The 18,622-nt window shown below is 40.8% G+C and overlaps 1 protein-coding gene across 5 annotated transcripts in view; it reads right to left on the bottom strand.

Annotated features, from left to right (window-relative positions):
• Positions 1 to 2,323: 2,323 nt before the first annotated feature.
• ubr1 (ubiquitin protein ligase E3 component n-recognin 1) overlaps positions 2,324 to 18,622 on the bottom strand; it is a 299,112-nt gene continuing 282,813 nt past the window's right edge. For all 5 annotated transcript variants that reach the window (XM_073040481.1, XM_073040482.1, XM_073040484.1 and 2 more), the window contains 5 exons: positions 18,183 to 18,239; positions 15,993 to 16,070; positions 8,741 to 8,911; positions 7,025 to 7,126; positions 2,324 to 4,015 (listed from right to left, as the gene is read on the bottom strand). In XM_073040481.1, the coding sequence (XP_072896582.1) occupies positions 3,880 to 4,015; positions 7,025 to 7,126; positions 8,741 to 8,911; positions 15,993 to 16,070; positions 18,183 to 18,239 (544 nt within the window). In that variant the 3' untranslated portion in view covers positions 2,324 to 3,879. The remainder of the gene's footprint in view (positions 4,016 to 7,024; positions 7,127 to 8,740; positions 8,912 to 15,992; positions 16,071 to 18,182; positions 18,240 to 18,622) is intronic.

Raw genomic sequence — 18,622 nt, 5'->3', positions numbered from 1 at the left:
CCCAATGGAGGTGAGAAGAGAGAATGTCTTGGATGGGTGAAATATTTCATTATGCTGGTTGCTTTACTGAGGCAGTAAGAAATGCAGATTGAGTACATAGAAGGAAAAGAGTAAAATGCAGCTTTGTGGGGCACCAGTGTTGAGAATAATATGGTGGAGGTATTGTTACCAATCCTTACAAATTGCTGTTCTTGGTTAGGAAATCAAGGGTCTAGGTACAAAGGGAAGTGTTGAGCCTCAGGTGGAGGAGTTTGGAGATGAGTATGCATGATTTTATCAATTTTGAAGGCGGAGCTACAGGCAATAAACTATAGTCTACCGTCAGATACTGCAGAGATGAATGTAGGCCCAGTGAGATGTCCTGCTATAGACCTGTTTCGGCAGTAGGTCAAGATTATGAGAGGCTGGAACTAATATGGGCCATGACAACCCTGTCATGTCACTTCACGATGATGGGTGTCAGAGCCACCAGGTGGTAATATTTAAGCAGGTTATCTTGTCTTTCCTGGGCAATGATTTTTTTAAATGCAGCTGAGAATCTTAGAATAAAGTATAGAGAAGATAAAAATTATCTGCAAATATCACCAGCAGCAGATTGGCGCAGGGTTGAAGAGCAGAGTCAGGGACACCATCCTTCTGCAAGTTGACTCAACAGAAGATTGACACAATGGTGATAGATTGAAAGCTGTAATAGAAGGTTACAGGAACATGGATCATTGTAGTAGACCAGCATCATCTCAAAGAACGTCTGAAGGGCTTGATGACCCTCTTCTTCTAAATATAACCTTTCATGTCAACTGGGGAATCACATCCACTGGTTTAACAAAAGTTCCTACATCTAACCAATTACTGAAGATAAAGGAAAATTCATTGCTAATGGAGAAACAAGAGACCGTTGGTTGCTCCAGATTCCAGCAAATGCAGTCTTAGTGGATCCAGCAGCATCCATGGGAGGAAAGTTGCAAGAACCCTGATGCAGGAGATTTGACCTAAAATGTTAACAGTTCCTTTCCTCATAAATGCAGCTTGACCCTCTGAGTTCCTCCAGCAGATTGTTTGTTGCTCCAAATTAAGATGATGTTTGTTAACAGAACAATGTAATCTACATGATCAGTGTTGGGGAGGCATACGTGTGCTCATGACAAATTTGGTCATTAACTTCCAGAAGTACTTGACTTCTGGCACACTTTTCCTGTGAGAAAATGTTTTGTTCACTATGTCAAATCCTCCACAGATGTTGAACACCTGCTGGGCTTCCCCATCATTTTTTTCTGCTTTTATTTCACAACCTCTGGGTAGCTCTGCAGTTTACTAGGCACTAGGACATTGTATCAAAACACTGTGCACGTAGGCTGCTCCACACAATATGACCCTGGTAACTTTTATTAAAAGATACATAACCAGATTCTGGTTGGTGACAATACTGTTAAACTCCTTTTCCCCAATAGTGACTAACCTCAAATATGAGTTGTATTTGCTACACGAAGCAGCCAAATGAAAAAGTAGGCCATTGGGTGAGGTGGTCACTTTACAGGACTGTGATCCAAATGTGAACTGTCAGTAACTACTATCACACTGGTTGTCAACAATTCACTTTCACATCATCTGCATTTGCACAATTCACTTTTTACTTCACTAGTTCCTGAAACACCAATTCCAGTTTTAAATCGGTGTGCAATGTCTTAAAGCACAGCTCACCGTATTCTTGCTAATGTCCCTATTCCTGATACGAGGGTATACATACATACATACATAAATGCAAGCAGGCCTTTTCCACTGAGGTATGGTGAGATGAGAACTAGAAGCCATGGGTTAGGGGTGAAAGGTGAAACATTTAAGGGGAGCATGAAGGGGAACTTCACTTTGATGGTGGTGAGAGTGTGGAATGAGCCAGCAGAATTGTTGGATGAGTGATCAATTGCAACACTTGAGAAATTTGTATAGGTACATGATGGGAGGTGTATGGAAGGCTATAGTCTGATTGTAGGTTCGGCATGGACTAGATGGGCCAAAGGACCAATTTCTGAGCTGTATTGTTCGATGACTCTGACTTCCTAATAGTCCCGAGGAGAACTGAATTGTTGTAGGATAAACAAAAATCACAGTGGCACTGAATGAACTACAACAAATGGTCCATGCCATGTGTGTGAAATGTAACAAGCCATTGCAACTTACAACAGCATGATTGTTGAAACACAAATGTTAGTGATCATCACCAGCAATTCACCAATAAACAATTCAGAAATACACAGTGTTTTATTTATTTAGTAACCATGTCATTTATTACACAGTCCCACTCCAAAAATAAAAACAGAAAATACACTACATTTGGTATATTCTTTATTTGTAATTAACTTTATAAAATATTTGTTTAAACTTGGTAGACCTATTACTAGGTCACATAGCTCTATTAAGACAGAAACAGAATTAAGTGAAAAATCAGATACCTACAATGGAGCTCAGAGAAGATAAAAATCTTCCTTGTTCCAACAATTCTGTTTTCACCATGCTAAAGAGCATCACAATTCACTGTAAAGCATTATATGAAACAGGGCAGGCACATACAGATCCCACAACTTCCATTGTATTCTAATCACCAAATGTCCTTTTACATGAACTTTCAGCAATTACGCACATTTTCAGCTCTCTCAAGTTCAATATTGCAGTGTCTCCACTGAAAGTTTTCACATTTAATATTCAAGGATAAGATAAAAATTTGCTTCTCTTCAAAAGAAAACACACACAAAATGCTGGTGGAACACAGCAGGCCAGGCAGCATCTATAGGGAGAAGCACTGTCGACGTTTCGGGCCGACGTCAGGACGAAGGGTCTCGGCCCGAAATGTCGACAGCGCTTCTCCCTATAGATGCTGCCTGGCCTGCTGTGTTCCACCAGCATTTTGTGTGTGTTGTTGTTTGAATTTCCTGCATCTGCAGATCTCGTGTTTTCTCTTCAAAAGCTTTTTTTCCCATCATTACTACTCACACTTAAACCCTTGACTGATTGAAGACATTTGCATTGTTTCGAACTAGAAGACACAGGGTCAGTCATGACATTATGAATGAGGCGGCAAACTTGGGAGGTGGGGCAGATGGTAAACTTCTGCGATTACATATAATTTTCATATAAACTTCATACATTCAAGTGTGGATAATAATTTCTGCATTCATAAAACAATGTTATTTACAGATAGAGATTAAGCAAAAACAAAACAGAATCTGTCAAGTACTGTTAATTCCTGGCTGATGTCAAATACATTGACTAAAATTATGGAACAAAGCAAATTTTATGGAGATAAATGTGTTTTTTAAATCCCTATGACCAAAATGTGTATATCTGGATCCCTGATGCATCCCGAACATGGTTAAGGGCAGTAATTCTGTAAAAAATATTTAGCGCAAGCAAGGTAGAGTGGTATATAGATGAATGGCCATGATCACAGCTCACTAAATGTTTATCCGCCAACTGTTCTTCAAATGGGTACGGCTACACCAATTCAAATATCAGTGCTTGGACTGATCTGACCTCTTGAGGGCTGGAAAATTACTTACACAACAAAGGTGGCGGTGCTGGGGAAGAACTCAGGTTGGAAGAAATATAACCATCAAGTTGAGTTTCTAACTTCCCTCTCCAATTAGTTTTCCTTTTCTACTCCAAGGTCTCCATGTAAGACATATGGTCGAAAGGCATTTTAAGAAAATGTGGAGGCCTGAAACTACAAGTTATTGGCTTCCTTGCTGGTATGAGCTGGCTGCACTGTAACCAGATTATAGCCACAGCCGATCAGAAACAGCGCTCTTCAACTTAATCAGCTCCGAGAAACTAACCGCTGATGTGATACAAATAGCAAGGTGCAGTGATATTGCTGATCAACAGTGTTCAAAGCTGCTCCCAATCAAAGATGATTTGATTTACATCTTGGTTCCTCGTGATTTCTTCGAGAATGCGGTGCTGCAGCCAAAGCTGTTGGAATTTCTTGTATCGCTCAGTGCACAGATGCAGTGGGTTGCCTCTCCTTTTAAAAAATGTAACAAAATTCAGTATGCAGTTGGAAATATTAACCACACAAGGTTTCAGGTGGTAAATGCAATTAGCTCACAGAGATAATGTCTGTAAATACAAAGGGATTTGAAAAACCCAACATGACTGTGGAAAAAGGAAACATGTTGATGGAAATATAAATATGCAAGCTATCAATGAATCAGGTTCATAAATTTAAAAAAATCCTTCCCATTCGTCAACCACAGTCGTAAACAATTCATTCCTCTTTATAGGGGTAGAACTCTTACACCACATTCAATCACCATGCAGTACATTTTCGAGTAAACTTGGAAAATTAAATTCCCTGGAAATCAGACATCCTTTTGGTTAACCCCATCACATTTAGTAAACTGCCCCATTGTGCTTCTCAGAGCAAAGAATGGGGAGTGAAAGCAGAAATTTACCATAACTTTAAAAATGGGGAAGAGAAAGAACAGATCAGGCACAAATAAAACTGAAGGCTTCAGGTGGATTTGAAAGGCAAGGGAGCAGTAAGATCAGAAAGTGAGTACAGTATTCGATATACCATCTATGGACACAATTAATCACAATGGAAAATTTAGGTAGCAAAAGCATAGGTAAGTTGTAAAGACGGTTCCACAAACAATATCTTCAACCAGCAAGACAGGGCTTTTGCGATCTAAGGATGAAGCAAATGTGATCCTTTAAAAGTTGCCAGGAAGGAGGATGGATCCTGTACCTGATATTCTTTAGCGGTTTGTTGTCTTGTATGTGTGAGAACTGGGCCTCTAGTCACAGTGTCACCTGACTGGGGAGGGGCACTGGCATGTGGCATGGTGTCCAGGTAGGAGCTGTGCTGCCCCCCCAAGGCTCACTTGGTGGGAGACTGGATCTATTGTGGTCAACAGTGGACTGATGGTGCGAATTTTGAAGTCTTTTATTGTGTGATTGTGATACCGTTTGGGCTTGCTATTTTGTGTGTGCTTCTGCTATGTGTGACTGTTGGTACTGTGTTTTGCACCTTGGCCGCAGAGGAACGCTGTTTCATTTGGCTGTTTTCATGGGTGTTCATGTATGGTTGAATGACAATTAAACTTGGATTGCATTAGTTTGAATTGAAAAGGCAGTGTTTGTGAGACTGTCTGTCGATAATGGCTTGATTCTAAACATGAAGAACAAAATTTCATCTCAAGTACTAGATTGCTCAAAGTAGCAGATGCAGATTAACAGAAATTTATATCAGAGATACCAAACAACACTTTCCAACTCTCCTTCCTTAGTCCTGTTACTGGTGTTCAAGTTCTCTTCAGAAGGGTTTCTGCCAACTCAGTATTGCCAGTCTTTCCATGTAACTCACTCCCTGTCCTAGGTTACAGCTCTTGAGGACAGTATGATTACAGCAGTAAACTAGGATTCAGTGCAGAGGTAACTTGGAGTAATTTGCACTGGAATACTGATACAGACACACTGTTCTGAGCACTGTCATAGGAAGGGAAATTACAAAGAGAACAAGTACACAATATGAAGTCAGTCAGACCATTAAACTTGCTCTAATATGATCATGGTTGATCTATGGTGGCTTCAACTTCTCTTCAAAGCTAATTCCACATAACACTTACTCAGGAAATGGAAACAAAATCTAGAGAAGAGATGAAAAGCAGCAGCAATGTCATGGACCATATACAGATTACAGAAGAGAAGGTGGACAAATCCTCACGTTCTTCTGTTGTTTAAGAAAGGCTCCAAAGGTAAGACAGAAATTAGGCTGGCGAGCCTGACATCAGTGGTGGATAAGTTATTGACAGGTATTCTAAGGGATCTGATATATAAGTATTTGGATAGACAAGAACCAATTATGAATAGTCAGCATGGCTTTGTGCATTGTAAGTTATATCTAACCAATCTTTTAGAATTTCTTGAGGTTGCTAGGAAAGTTGAAGGAAAGGCAGTGGATGTTGTCTACATGGACTTTAACAAGGTCTTTGACAATATCCCACATGGGAGAGTAGTCAAGAAATTTCAGTTGCTTGGCATCCAGTAGAAGGTAATACATTGGCTTTGTGGGACTAATCCAAAAAAGAAAGCCAGAGATAGTTGGAGGCCTGTGACAAATGGTGTACCACAGTGATTGATGTGATGTCCATTGTTGGTTGTAATCAGTATCAATTATCTGAATGATAATGTGGTAAACTGGATCAGCAAATTTGTGGATGACACCAAGGTTGGAGCATAGTGGACAGTGAGGAAAACTTTCAAAGCTTGCAGTGGGATTGGGATCAGCTGGAGAAATAGGTTGAAAAATGGCAGATGGAATTTAATGCAGTCAAGTGTGAGGCATTGCACTTTGGGAGGACAAACTAGAGTAGGACTTTAAAAGGTAAGTGGCAGGGAACTGAGGAGTGTGGTAGGACAAAGGGATCTGGGAGTACCAGTACATAATTCCTTGAAAGTGGTGTCACAGGGTCATAACAAACTTTTGGCGCACTGGCCTTCACAGATCAAAAAATTGTGGTGGGATGTTATGTTTAAGTTGTCTAAGACATTGGCGACGCCTAATTTGTAGTAGTGTGTCCAGTTCTGGTTAAGAATATCAATAAGATTGAAAGAGTACAGAGAAAATTGCTCTAATGGAACATTTGTGTGCAAATAAGCTGCAATGTTTCATGAATTACAACAGAGCCCACGCTTCAGAAATAATTCAATAGCCAAGGAATCCTTCAGACATTCCAAGATTGCGAGAAACATTATATAAACTTTTCTATGTACATCTAATACTTGAGATGAATAAACGGTCTACCTTTGGTGTATCAAACCTTCACTGATTATAAACTCTCTAGTCTCAGTATTCTTACTTTGCTTTCTCACTGAAACACAGCATTCATTGAAGAATTTTTACAGAATCTAGTTATTCTGTAAGATTCATGCAATCCTTAATAACTCAGTTTTAAATTGGATGCTATTCAGGCTATACATTAACTATTCTATCATAGCACGGAAAGAAATTTCTTTGAAATAATCATACCTGAGATTCTGATCTGTCTCTCCGTAATCATCCAAGTATGGCGCAGGTATGAAACATCCTCTGTTTTTTCCTGCCAGCAACAGGACATCACACTCCCGTATCCTGGTGGTAAATTGGTTTATTACTTACATGCACTGATGTATAGTGAAAAGTTTTGTTTTGCATATAGATCTTTTCTCATGAGTACATTGAGGCAGTACAAAGGGAAACAATGGAAGGAATGCCAATGGTGGAACAGCAACAAATTTTCTGATGATTTACTACGGTATCATGTTTGCTAAGGTGAATTTTCCAACTAGCTTTAAATATTGCAGTGGATAAAATAAATTCACATTTACTATTTCTTTGTAGTAGAGTTTAAACTTTACATCTGCTATCTTAAGGCTTAAAAGAATAGATTTTTTACTGAACTGTTATATTAGGGAAGAGTTGTTGAAGTCTAGGTTTTTGTTTATTGTTCGAATGGTTCCTAGGATCCTTGGAAGTGCTACAACTCCAAGATGTTGGAGTCTGCCTTCTTCTGGTGCCGCCTGAGCACTGAACCCTCAACCCACAAGCGAGTCAGTATGTGGACTGAATTGCAAGTGTAAGCAGGCAACTGGGAATTCAGCTCTGAAAACACATTAGGTCTGGGTCACTAGACCCCAAGATGATTGTTCACTATAACATACAAGATGTTGAAGGAACTCAGCGTGTTAGGCAGCATCAGTGAAGGGAAATGGATAATTGATGTAAAGGGGAAGCAAAAATTTGTAAGCAATGGGTGGATCCATGTGAAAGGGGTGTGTGATAAGGGATGGGAAACTGGCAAGAACACCAGAAGCTGGGATGTGATAGGTGGAAGTGACACAAGGACTGAAGGTGATGGAATCTCATAGGAGGGGAAGGAGGAGCATGGAATAAAGAGAGCGAGGTGGGGAGGGCAGAGAGGAACCAGTGGGAGGAGTATATGAGTAATGGGCAGATGAAGAAGGTTGGAGAGGGGAAAGAGATCTGGATCACGAAGAGAGAGAAGGGAACAGAGCTGGAGCAGTTAACCAGAGGTTGGAGAATTCAAAGCTTATGCCACCAGGTTATAGACTCCCCAGGCTGAATACAAGGTGCTGTTCCTCTAGTTTGCATTTAGCCTGATCTTGGCAGTAGAGGCAGCTGAGGAAAGATGTGTCAGTGTAGTAACGAGAAGTTATCTCCAGATTCCAGCATGGGGAGGAACTGCTGAAGAAGCTGCAGTCCCCTGTTTTTGTTCTGACTGTCAGATATAGCTGTAACATTGGAATCACTGCCCAGAGCAGTGAACCTGTGGAGTTCGTCACTTATCAAGCTTACTGGTTATCATTAACTCACCCAACTGAATGGAATGAATGATTATCATAGTGCTGAATACAGCATCTGAAGAATAAATTTATCAGACATAATTAAAAATGGATTTAAATCCCCAAAAAAGGTGAGGAAATTGAAATGTGTTGAAGGAACAGTGAAGTATGCCTCTTTCAAAGGGGCATACTTGCAAAAAGAAAGCTCTTTCAGACATACAAAACCAATTCCTCATGACATGATTCCATGATATGTTTGTGTTTAATTAACTAATCAAATCAATCATGGTGCTATGCACCTGTGATACAGCTACAATTTTTTTTATTGCATACATGTAATTGTGTATCTGACAAAAGAAAACTTGACTTTGGCTTTGATCACAAATTAGTTTGCAGAAGATACCTGAGGAACATTCCCAATCCGGACCCATAGTTCATAGTGTGAGCTACACATGCACCGAACTCTTCTCCATTCACTTCTTCCCTGCAACACTGACTCTGTGAACACAGCATCACTCCACAGAACATGCAAAGGGCAAGGTTCTTGGGTTCATCATCTGACGATCTGGGGCAACTGAAGAAAGTGCTGAAATTAGCTCTAGGTTCTGGCACTTAATTTTACATACACATTGTTTAGCATACAGTACTGTGCACAAATCTTATTTGTCAATGCAGAGTGGAAAGTGAGTTTGTAAATCTGGCAGGAGCAAAGGATGCTGTGAATAGAATCAGAATCACCAGAATGTGCCATGAAATTTGTCAACTTACATAGAAAAAAAATAAAATATAAGCAAATCAATTACAGTATACATATAGTGAATAGATTAAAAATCATGCAAAAAACCAGAAATAATATATACTGAAAAAGTGAGGTAGTGTCCAAGGGTTCAATGTTCACTTAGGAATCAGATGGCAGAGGAGAAGAAGTTGAATCACTGAGTGTATATCTTCAGGTTTCTGTACCTCCTGCCTGATGGTAACAGTGAGAAAAGGGCATGCCCTGGGTGCTGGGGGTTTTTAATAATGGACGCTGCCTTTCTGAGACACTGCTCCTTGAAGATGTCCTGGGTACTTTGTAGGCTAGTGTCCAAGATGGAGCCAAATAAATTTACAACTCTCTGCAGCATCTTTTGGTCCTGTGCAGTAGTTCCCCCATACCAGACAGTGATGAAGCCGGTCAGAATGCTCTCCACGGTACATCTATAGAAGTTTGAGTGCATTTGTTGACATACCAAATCTCTTTAAACCCCTAATGAAGTATAGTTGCTGTCTTGCCTTCTGCATCGATATGTTTGGACCAGGTTAGCTCCTCAGAGATGCTGACACTCAGGAACTTGAAACTGTTCACTCTCTCCACTTCTGATCTCTCTATGATGATTGTTCCTTCGTCTTACCCTTCCTGAAGTCCACAATCAGCTCTTTCATCTTACTGACATTGAGTACAAGGTTGTTGCTGTGACACCACTCCACTAGTTGGCCTATCTCGCTCCTGTACGCCTTCTCATTACTATCTGAGATTCTACCAACAATGATTGTATCATCAGCAAATTTATAGATGGTGTTTGAGCTATGCCTCGCCACATAGTCATGTGTATATAAAGAGTAGAACAGTGGGCTAAACACACACCCGAGGTACACCAGTGTTGAATCGTCAGCGAGGAGATATCACCAATTCACACAGATTGTGGTCTTCCATTATGAAGTCGAGGATCCAATTGCAGAGGGAGGTACAGAGGCTCAGATTCTGCAACTTCTCAAACAGGATTGTGGGAATGATGGTATTAAATGCTGAGCTATAGTCGATGAACAGCATCCTGACATAGGTGTTTGTATTGTCCACGTGATCTAAAGCTGTGTGAAGAGCCATTGAAATTGCATGTGCCATTGACCTATCTGCGAGGGTGAGTGCTGCGAGATGGTGTGGGACAGGTGGCAAAGGAGGAGTGCCAGGATGGGGGTGGTGGGTTGCAGACATACCCAGTGAAACACCAGGCAAAGTCATTTGATTACAATCAATTGGTTTATTGAGCTTGTCATACTCTCTGGTGTTTTCCACTCTCTCTCACTTCTCCCTTCCCCCTTTCCCAAACATTATTCCCCTTTCTCTGCCCTCTTTCTATTCTCAGTCTACAAAAGAGAATCAGGTTTATCATCACTCACATATGAAATTAAATTTGTTTATTTGAGACAGCAAAACAGAAAATTACTACAGTACTATAATTGGCAAGAACATGGGAAAAGTGCTTTTTAATATAGTGACCAGTTTTGATTTGGAATGTCTAATAACATGAAAGCATTTTGAACAGTAATGAACTGATGAATAGATTTTGTTCTTATTCTTGAACAGCTGCATGAGTGGTAAGTGCTCTGATATGCTCCTGTAAAGGAATCTGATAATAACACAGGGCCAAAAGAGACCAACTGGTCAATCTCCCTTCAGATGAACATTTGCTAGTTATGGTAATTTCCCTTAAAATCTACATCATTCATACCAAAGGGCTGGAGACTAACCAGACAGTATATGAGGTGTTGTTTTAAAAAAAAAGAGGCGGAGATCACAGAGGGCGAGCAGTGAGAAAGGGTCTCACTGAACTCCTGTCAAAGAGAAGATTTAAACTTCTTCAGGGTAGGCATACCTCGAAGAGACTTCGCAGCAGAGTAATGAATAGTAAACACAAAGTACACTGCAGATGCTGTAGTCTCCAACCCCCTGGTATGAACATTGAATTCTCCAACTTCCGGTAATTCCCTCCCCCTCCCTTCCCCCATCCCACTTTCACTCTGCCTCCTCTTCTAGCTGCCTATCACCTCTCTCATGATTCTGCCTTCTACTACCCATAGTGCTTTCCCCTTACATTCCTTCTTCACCTTTCCTGCCTGTCCCGTCCCCCACCCCTTGATTTTTCCTGATTGATTTTTCATCTGGCACCTACCAGCCTTCTCCTTCCTACCCTCCCCCCATCTTCTTCAGTCCTGACGAAGGGTCTCGGCCCGAAACGTTGACTGCTCGTTTCCACGGATGCTGCCCAACCTGCTGAGTTCCTCCAGTGTGTTGTACGTGTTGCAGGTGAAGTGTTGCCTCATCTCGAAGGACTGTTTGGGGCTCTGAATGGTGGTGAGGGAGGAAGTATAGGGGCAGGTGTAGCATTATCCCACTTGCAGGGTTAAGTGCCAGAAGGGAGTTCAATGGGGAAGGAGGAGTGGACAAGGGAGCTACATTGAGTATGATCCCTGTGGAAAGTGGAGATCGGGTGGGGGAGAGTGGTAGAGGAGGGAAAATGTGCTCAGTGGTAGGATTGCACTGTAGATGGTGAAGTTACGGAGGCTGATGTGCTGGTTACAGAGGTTTGTGGGTGGAAGGCAAGGACAAGGTGGACATCTGATATGTTCTAGAATGGAAAGCCCCATTCGGAGAACAGATGCGGCAGAGCTGCTGGAATGAGAAAAGGGAATAGCATTTTTACAAGAGACAGGATGGGAAGAGGTATAGTCAAGATAGCTGTGGGAGTCTGTAAGTTTATAAAAGACATCAGTGGATAGTCTATCTTCAGATATGGAGACGGAGATTGAGAAAGGGGAGGAAGTGTTAGAGATGGACCAAGGGCACGGTGGAAGTTGGAGGCAAAATTGATGAAATTAATGAGCTCAGCATGGGTGCATGAAGCAGTTATCAGCTCTACTTGCTTCATACTTATGACTGTGAGGCTAAGTACAGCTTCAATGCCATAGTTAAGTTTGCTGATGACACCACTGTTGCTAGTAGAATCAAATGTGACGTAACAGCATATAGAAAGGAGATTGAAATCCTGGATGAGTGGTGCCACAACAACAACCTCTCACTCAATATCAGCAAGACCAAGGTTCAAGAGGAGGAAATCTGGAGGTCCATGAGTCAGTCCTCATCTTAGAATCAGAGGTGGAGAAGGTCAGCAACTTTAAATTCCTTTATCATTTCAGACTATCTGTCCTCGGTCCAGCATGCTAAGCACCATTACAAAGAAATCATGGCAGTGTCACTACTTTCTTAGAAGTTTGTGAAGATTTGGCATGTCATCTAAAGTTTTGACAAACTTCTATAGATGTAAAGTGGAGAGTATATTGCATCTGGTTGCATCATGGCCTGGTATGGAAACACCAATGCCCTTGAAGGAAAATGCCACAAGAAGTAGTGAATACAGCCCAGCACTTTGCAGAAAAGTAGCATCCATTATCAAAGACCCCCACCATCCAGGCCATGCTCTCTTCTAGCTGCTGCCTTCAGGAAAAAGATACAGCAGCCACAGGACCCACACCATCAGGTTCAGGAACAGGTACTACCCCTCAACCATCAGGCTCTTGAACCAAAGACGATAACTTCACTTGTCCCATCACTGAACTCTTACCAAAACCTATGGACTCACTGTCATGTTCTTGATATTTATTGCTTACTTCTTATTATTTATTTTTTCTTTCTTTTTGTATTTGCAGTTTGTTGTCTTTTGCCCACTGGTTGTTTGTCTGTCCTGTTGGGTGCGGTCTTTCATAGATTCTATTGCGTTTCCTATACTTACTGTGAATGCCCACAAGAAAATGAATCTCAGGGTTGTACATGATGACAAACATGTACTTTGGTAATAAATTGAATTTAAACTTTGAAATGGAGGGAGCCAAAAGAGAAATCATTGAGGCCGAGAACCAGTTCCACCAGACAGAGGAGGAAGGTGGTGGAGTGGAACGGGTTAGGTCGGTTGTCCAGAAAGAAGCAGAGAGGCCTAAATCCTACCTAATGGGGGACAGGTGTTTATAGGGACTGGACATCCAAGGTAGTGGGATCTTGTCTCATGCTATTGGCAAAGCCAGTAATTGCACTTGCCGCTTCTGGTCACAGATCTCTTCTGATGAGAGGATATAGATAGGTCAGCAGCACGCCAGAGGATGACTTCTTTGAGCTTCGAGCTTTTTTGCGAAACAATGCTTCAATTCCTTTCTTTAATGTATCTTTTCTCACTTTCAAGGTGCCTGGAGTCCTGTCATAGACCATGATCTACAGCTGCACTCAAACTGTGGTTGCTCATGGCGGTGCATTCCTGCTTGTGGAGCTCACCAAATGGCCATTTTTGATGTACCCAGGAGTGGACTGGAAGACGTGCACCTTCAGGGTGCAGCCCCTGTGGACCGAATTCCTCGCCAGTGTTGTCAACTGAGACATCACGAGAGATCAGAACACTAAGACAGTGGTTGCGGCTGTCAGTGGCCTCTGCACTTGAGAGTTAACTCTCTCTCTCAGTGGGGTGAGGGGAAGTCTGCTGGCTCTTGAGTCAGGCGAGCTCGAATAAGGGTCACTTCAGACTGTAACATCAAAACAGCAATCTGTCGGTGTCCTCTCCTGCTGTGGAAGGGTTGACACCTCTTTGTCCCTTGTTAGTGAGAGAGTCTGTGGCTTGCTGAAGTGCTGAGTTATGGACTGTAGTTTTTTATATACCACGATCATGGACTCTTTGGGGGATTTGTTATTGCTTGCTTGGGGATTGCTTCCTGCTGGAACAAGTGAGGGGAGGGGAAGGGTTGATGCTTTGCTGTTGCTTGTGCATGGAAGGGGTGGGGGGCTTTGGGGTTTCTAATGTTTTTCTGTCATTCATTCTTTGCGGTTTTCTTCTGTTTTGTGGATGTCTGTGAAGAGCAAAAATTTCAGGTTGTATACTGTATACATTCTGATATTAAATAGACCAACTGAACATGAAGCACAAAAAATGGAATAAAATGAGGATATTGTGATCCAGGTCCATTTCTATCCAGGTTGTCCTGCTTGGTTTGAATTGAAAGTTGTTTTGGGTTATATTGTTCTTTGCAATTAGAGGTACATACACCTGTAGCTTTGCTCTCCCTCAACTTCTATTACAGCACATTCCAAAGGAAGTGCACAATATAGAGTACCTATAAAACGTATTCGCCCCATTTGGAAGTTTTCATGTTTTATTGTTTTACAACATTGAATCATAGTGGATTCAATTTGGCTTTTTTGACACAGGTCAACAGAAAAAGACTTTTGTGTCAAAGTGAAAACAGATCTCTACAAAGTGATCTAAATTAATTATAAATGTAAAACACCAAATAATTGATTGCATAAGTATTCAATTCCTTTAATATGATACACCAAATCATCACTGGTGTAGCCAAATTGGTTTTAGAAGTCACATAATTAGTTAAATGGAGATCACCTGTGTACAGTCAAGGTGTTTCAATTGATTGTAGTAAAATAGACCTGTATCTGGAAGGTCCAACTGCTGGTGAGTCAATATCCTGGTAGAAACTATGCCATGAAGACAAAAGAACACTCCAAGCAACTCCACAAAAAGGTTATTGAAAAGCACAAGTCAGGAGATGCATACAAGAAAATTTCAAAGTCACTGAATATCCTTGGAGTACAGTTAAGCCAATCATCAAGAAATGGAAAGATTATAGCACAGCTGTAAATCTGCCTAGAGTAGGCCGTCCTCAAAAACTGAGTGACCATGCAAGAAGGGAACTAGTGAGGGAGGCCACCAATAGATCTATGACAACTCTGGAGAAGTTACAAGCTTCAGTGTGTGAGATGGGAGAGATAGCACATATAACAGCTGTTGCCCGGGTGCTTCAGCAGTCACAGCTTTATAGGAGAGTGGCAAAGAGAAAGCCGCTGTTGGAAAAAAAACTTCACTTGATCAGAGTTTGGCCGGAAAGCATGTGGGACACTCTGAAGTCAGCTGGAAGAAGGTTGTATGGTCTGATATCAAAATTGAACTTTTTGGCCATCAGACTAAACAGTGCGTTTGGTATGATTCAAACACCACACATCATCAAAAACACACCATCCCTATCGTGAAGCATGGTGGTGGTTGCATCATACTATGGGGACCTTCACTGTAGCAGGCCCTGGAAGGCTTATGAAGATAGATAATAAAATGAATGAAGCAAAATACAGGGAGGTTCTAGAGGAAAACCTGGAGGAGAAAAACAAGAGAACTGCAACTTGGGAGATTTGTTTTCCACAACACAATGACCCTAAGCACAAAGCCAAAGCTACACACAGGAATGGATTAAAAAAATATAAAGTTAATGTCCTGGAGTGGCCAGGACAGAATCCAGACCTCAATCCAATTGAGAATTTGTGGCTGGACTTGAAAAGGACTGTTCACTCACAATCCCCATGCAATCTGACAGAGCTTGAGCAGTTTTATAAAGAAGAATTGGGAAAAATTGCAGTGTCCAGATATGCAAAGCTGGTAAAGACCAATCCACACAGACTCAAGGCTATAATTGCTGCCAAAGGTGAATCTACTAAATACTGACTTGAAGGGGGTGAATACTAATGCAATCAATTATTTTGTGTTTTATATTTGTATTTAATGTTGATCAGTGTCAAAAAAGCCAAATTAAATCCACAGTGATATAATGTTGTAAAACAATAAAACATGAAAACTCTTGGGGGGGAGGGGGGGGTGTGAATACTTTTTATAGGCACTGTGAGCCCTTGTGATGTCATCATATCTAGTAGTTTCCAAATATCAGCTCAAGAATCAAACTGTAGAAATGCCAATTTTAAAAATTCATTTTAAAAACCCCACCCCAGACACACTGTTCCAGTAACATCAAAGTACACAATAAGATAAATTAGAAATATTGCTGAATGAACTCACCTGTGCTGACTACCCTGATTCAGAAGTGAACTGTAATCCTCCGGGAGATGTATTAACTGATTTCTTTCCCTAGGATATCTTTAAGAAAGTATTTGTCAAGCATCAAAGGATATTGTTTGAAGAACATAATTTTAAATGTACAATGACACAGCTTTAGTAGGAGTCCTATACTGTGTTTAATTCATCCTCCAAAGAAAGGCTAATTTTTCACTGGTTCTTGCAAACTCCAATACAGAAAAATGGAGGGCTATGAGGGAGGAAAGGATTAGATTGTTCTCAGAATAAGTTAAAAAGGTTAGTAGAACATCACAGGCAAAGGGCCTGTACTCTGCTGTACAATGTGTGTATGCTCTAGCTGGATAGAGATACAGCATCAGATGTGCTAGTCGTTGCTTAGGATCCTGTTGAGATTCATAGAGCTATACAAGACAGAAACAGGCACTTCAGCTCAACTTATCCATGCTGTGCAAGATGCCTATTTATGCTAATCCTGTTTGCCTGTGTTTGGCCCGGAACCCTCTCTACACCTTCTCTATGCAAGTGCCTGCCCAAATGTCTTTTAAACATTCTAACTGCATCCTCCTCCATCACCTCCTCGAGTAGGTCATTCCATATTCTCACTACCCTGTCTGTGGGAAAAATGTGCCCCTCGGATTTCCTTTAAATCTTTACCCTTGCACCTTAAACGTAGTTTTAGGTTCCTCTACCATGGGGGCAAAAGGTCATCTACCTGATCTATGCTCCACATAGAAACCATGTGAGGTCACATTTTAGTTGCCTCCACTCTCAGCTTATGCAACCTCTCTTAGAACTCGAGTCCAAACAACATTGCTGTGAATTACTTCTGCACTTGTTCCAGCTTACTCACATCCTTCCTACAGTGTGGTAACCTGAGCTGTGCACAATACTCCTAGTGCCCTTTAACCAATAATTTGTACATCTATCACCATGGCTTGGTCAATGAAAGCAAGAACACTTTAAAGCCTTCTTCATCACAATCTACCAATATTGCCACTTTCAGGCGAGTTGATTATGAAATTTGAACTGAAGTTTAATTGACTTTCTGAAAATCCACATTGGCAGCAACATACCTTCCCTGTCTCAAATGATTTAAGAAAACCCACTAGATTGGTATTATAGAACAAAATACAACTGGGTGATACAACCCTTCGAGCCTGTTCCATCATTCAATATGATCATGGGTGATCATCCAAATTCAGTCTCTATACCTGCTTTCTCAGAACATTTAACATATCTTTAAATATATTTAATGATTTGACCTCAACTGATTTCTGTGGTGGTGAATCTTGTAGGGATCACAGAGGAATGGCTTCCCCCTTATCCTTTACTCTGACCCTGGCTTACCTGGCCATTGGGAACATCTTTCCTGCATCTCATCTGTTCAGTCACGTTTGACGTTTTGTAGAATTCTTTGAATTCCAATGCTCATTCTTTTAAATATAGTAAAACTTAAAAGGCATGATTAAGTGAAAAACCATTGATGGCCCATTCGAAATCCTCTTCAGCCTCTACCTCGCTATAAAACTTGCTGTTTTTTCCACTAATCCTTTTATTCAAACATTTCTACAGAAGCTTTCAGTCAGCTTTTATGTTCTACGCAGACTTACTTTCATACAGTACTTTCCCCTTCTTAATCAATTCTTTGTCATCTTTGCTGAATTCTAAACAGCTCCAAATCTGGTTTGATATTTTGACTAACCATTTTATCTTTCTCCTCTTTGGATCCAATACGATCCCCAACTTCTTTTGTAAAGCACAGTTAAATCACATTCAAAAGAGTTGCTAATGCATGCATCAACTAGTTAATAGTAGAAACCTTTCCATCTCCCACTGGCTTCCTTTAGTTCAAGTAAAGGACTGTTCATTGTTGATCAAGCCAGAACTGGGTTCAGACAGACAACCTCAATGCAAGCAGTCTCAGTTACTTACTATTAGGTGTAAGAGCTACAATGCCTTACTGTTCTCAGTGTGGTACCACATTTTATAAAAACCCAATCCTTCATGACACTATATGTACATAGGTTACTCCTCCAGTGATTTCCCATCTGCCCATCTTTATAACTACCTGCACAATCCTCCAAGATCTCAATCACATTCCCACCCAATTATGGATTGTGAATGCCATGTCAAAGAGAAAACACAACAAATTAAGTTTTAAGACATACTGACCGGACTGATGTTCTCTGCCCCTTGAGAAAACTTTGCACTGAAGAATCAGAACACCATCTGTAATAAAAGAAAAAAATCAAGAGAATGTTTAGTTTTAACAAGTGTAGTCAGGTGCTTATGCTCCGAAATAAGGGAAGTTGTTTTTTCATTTAAATAGATCTAAAGGCCCAAGCCACTATGTCTATCTTACACTTATTTTAACCCAGAAGATGTTGTGCAGTAATCAAAGGACTCAATAAATTTTTAGTGTGCTAAATATAATGTTAATTTGACACAAATCTATGCAACTAATTGTGTTTGTTGTCATATATATATATATGAATTTCACTTCTGAAATTTTACTTTATCAGGACAACAGATTGTAAAAGCCCAAATAATTTGAACAAGTCATAGAAATTTGGAAGTGTAACATGATTAGAAAAGGAAAGGTGGACATGACT

This window comes from Hemitrygon akajei, chromosome 3, assembly GCF_048418815.1.
Source record: "Hemitrygon akajei chromosome 3, sHemAka1.3, whole genome shotgun sequence".
Classification (NCBI taxonomy): Eukaryota; Metazoa; Chordata; class Chondrichthyes; order Myliobatiformes; family Dasyatidae; genus Hemitrygon; species Hemitrygon akajei.
This window is presented reverse-complemented; position numbering and strand designations above follow the sequence as displayed.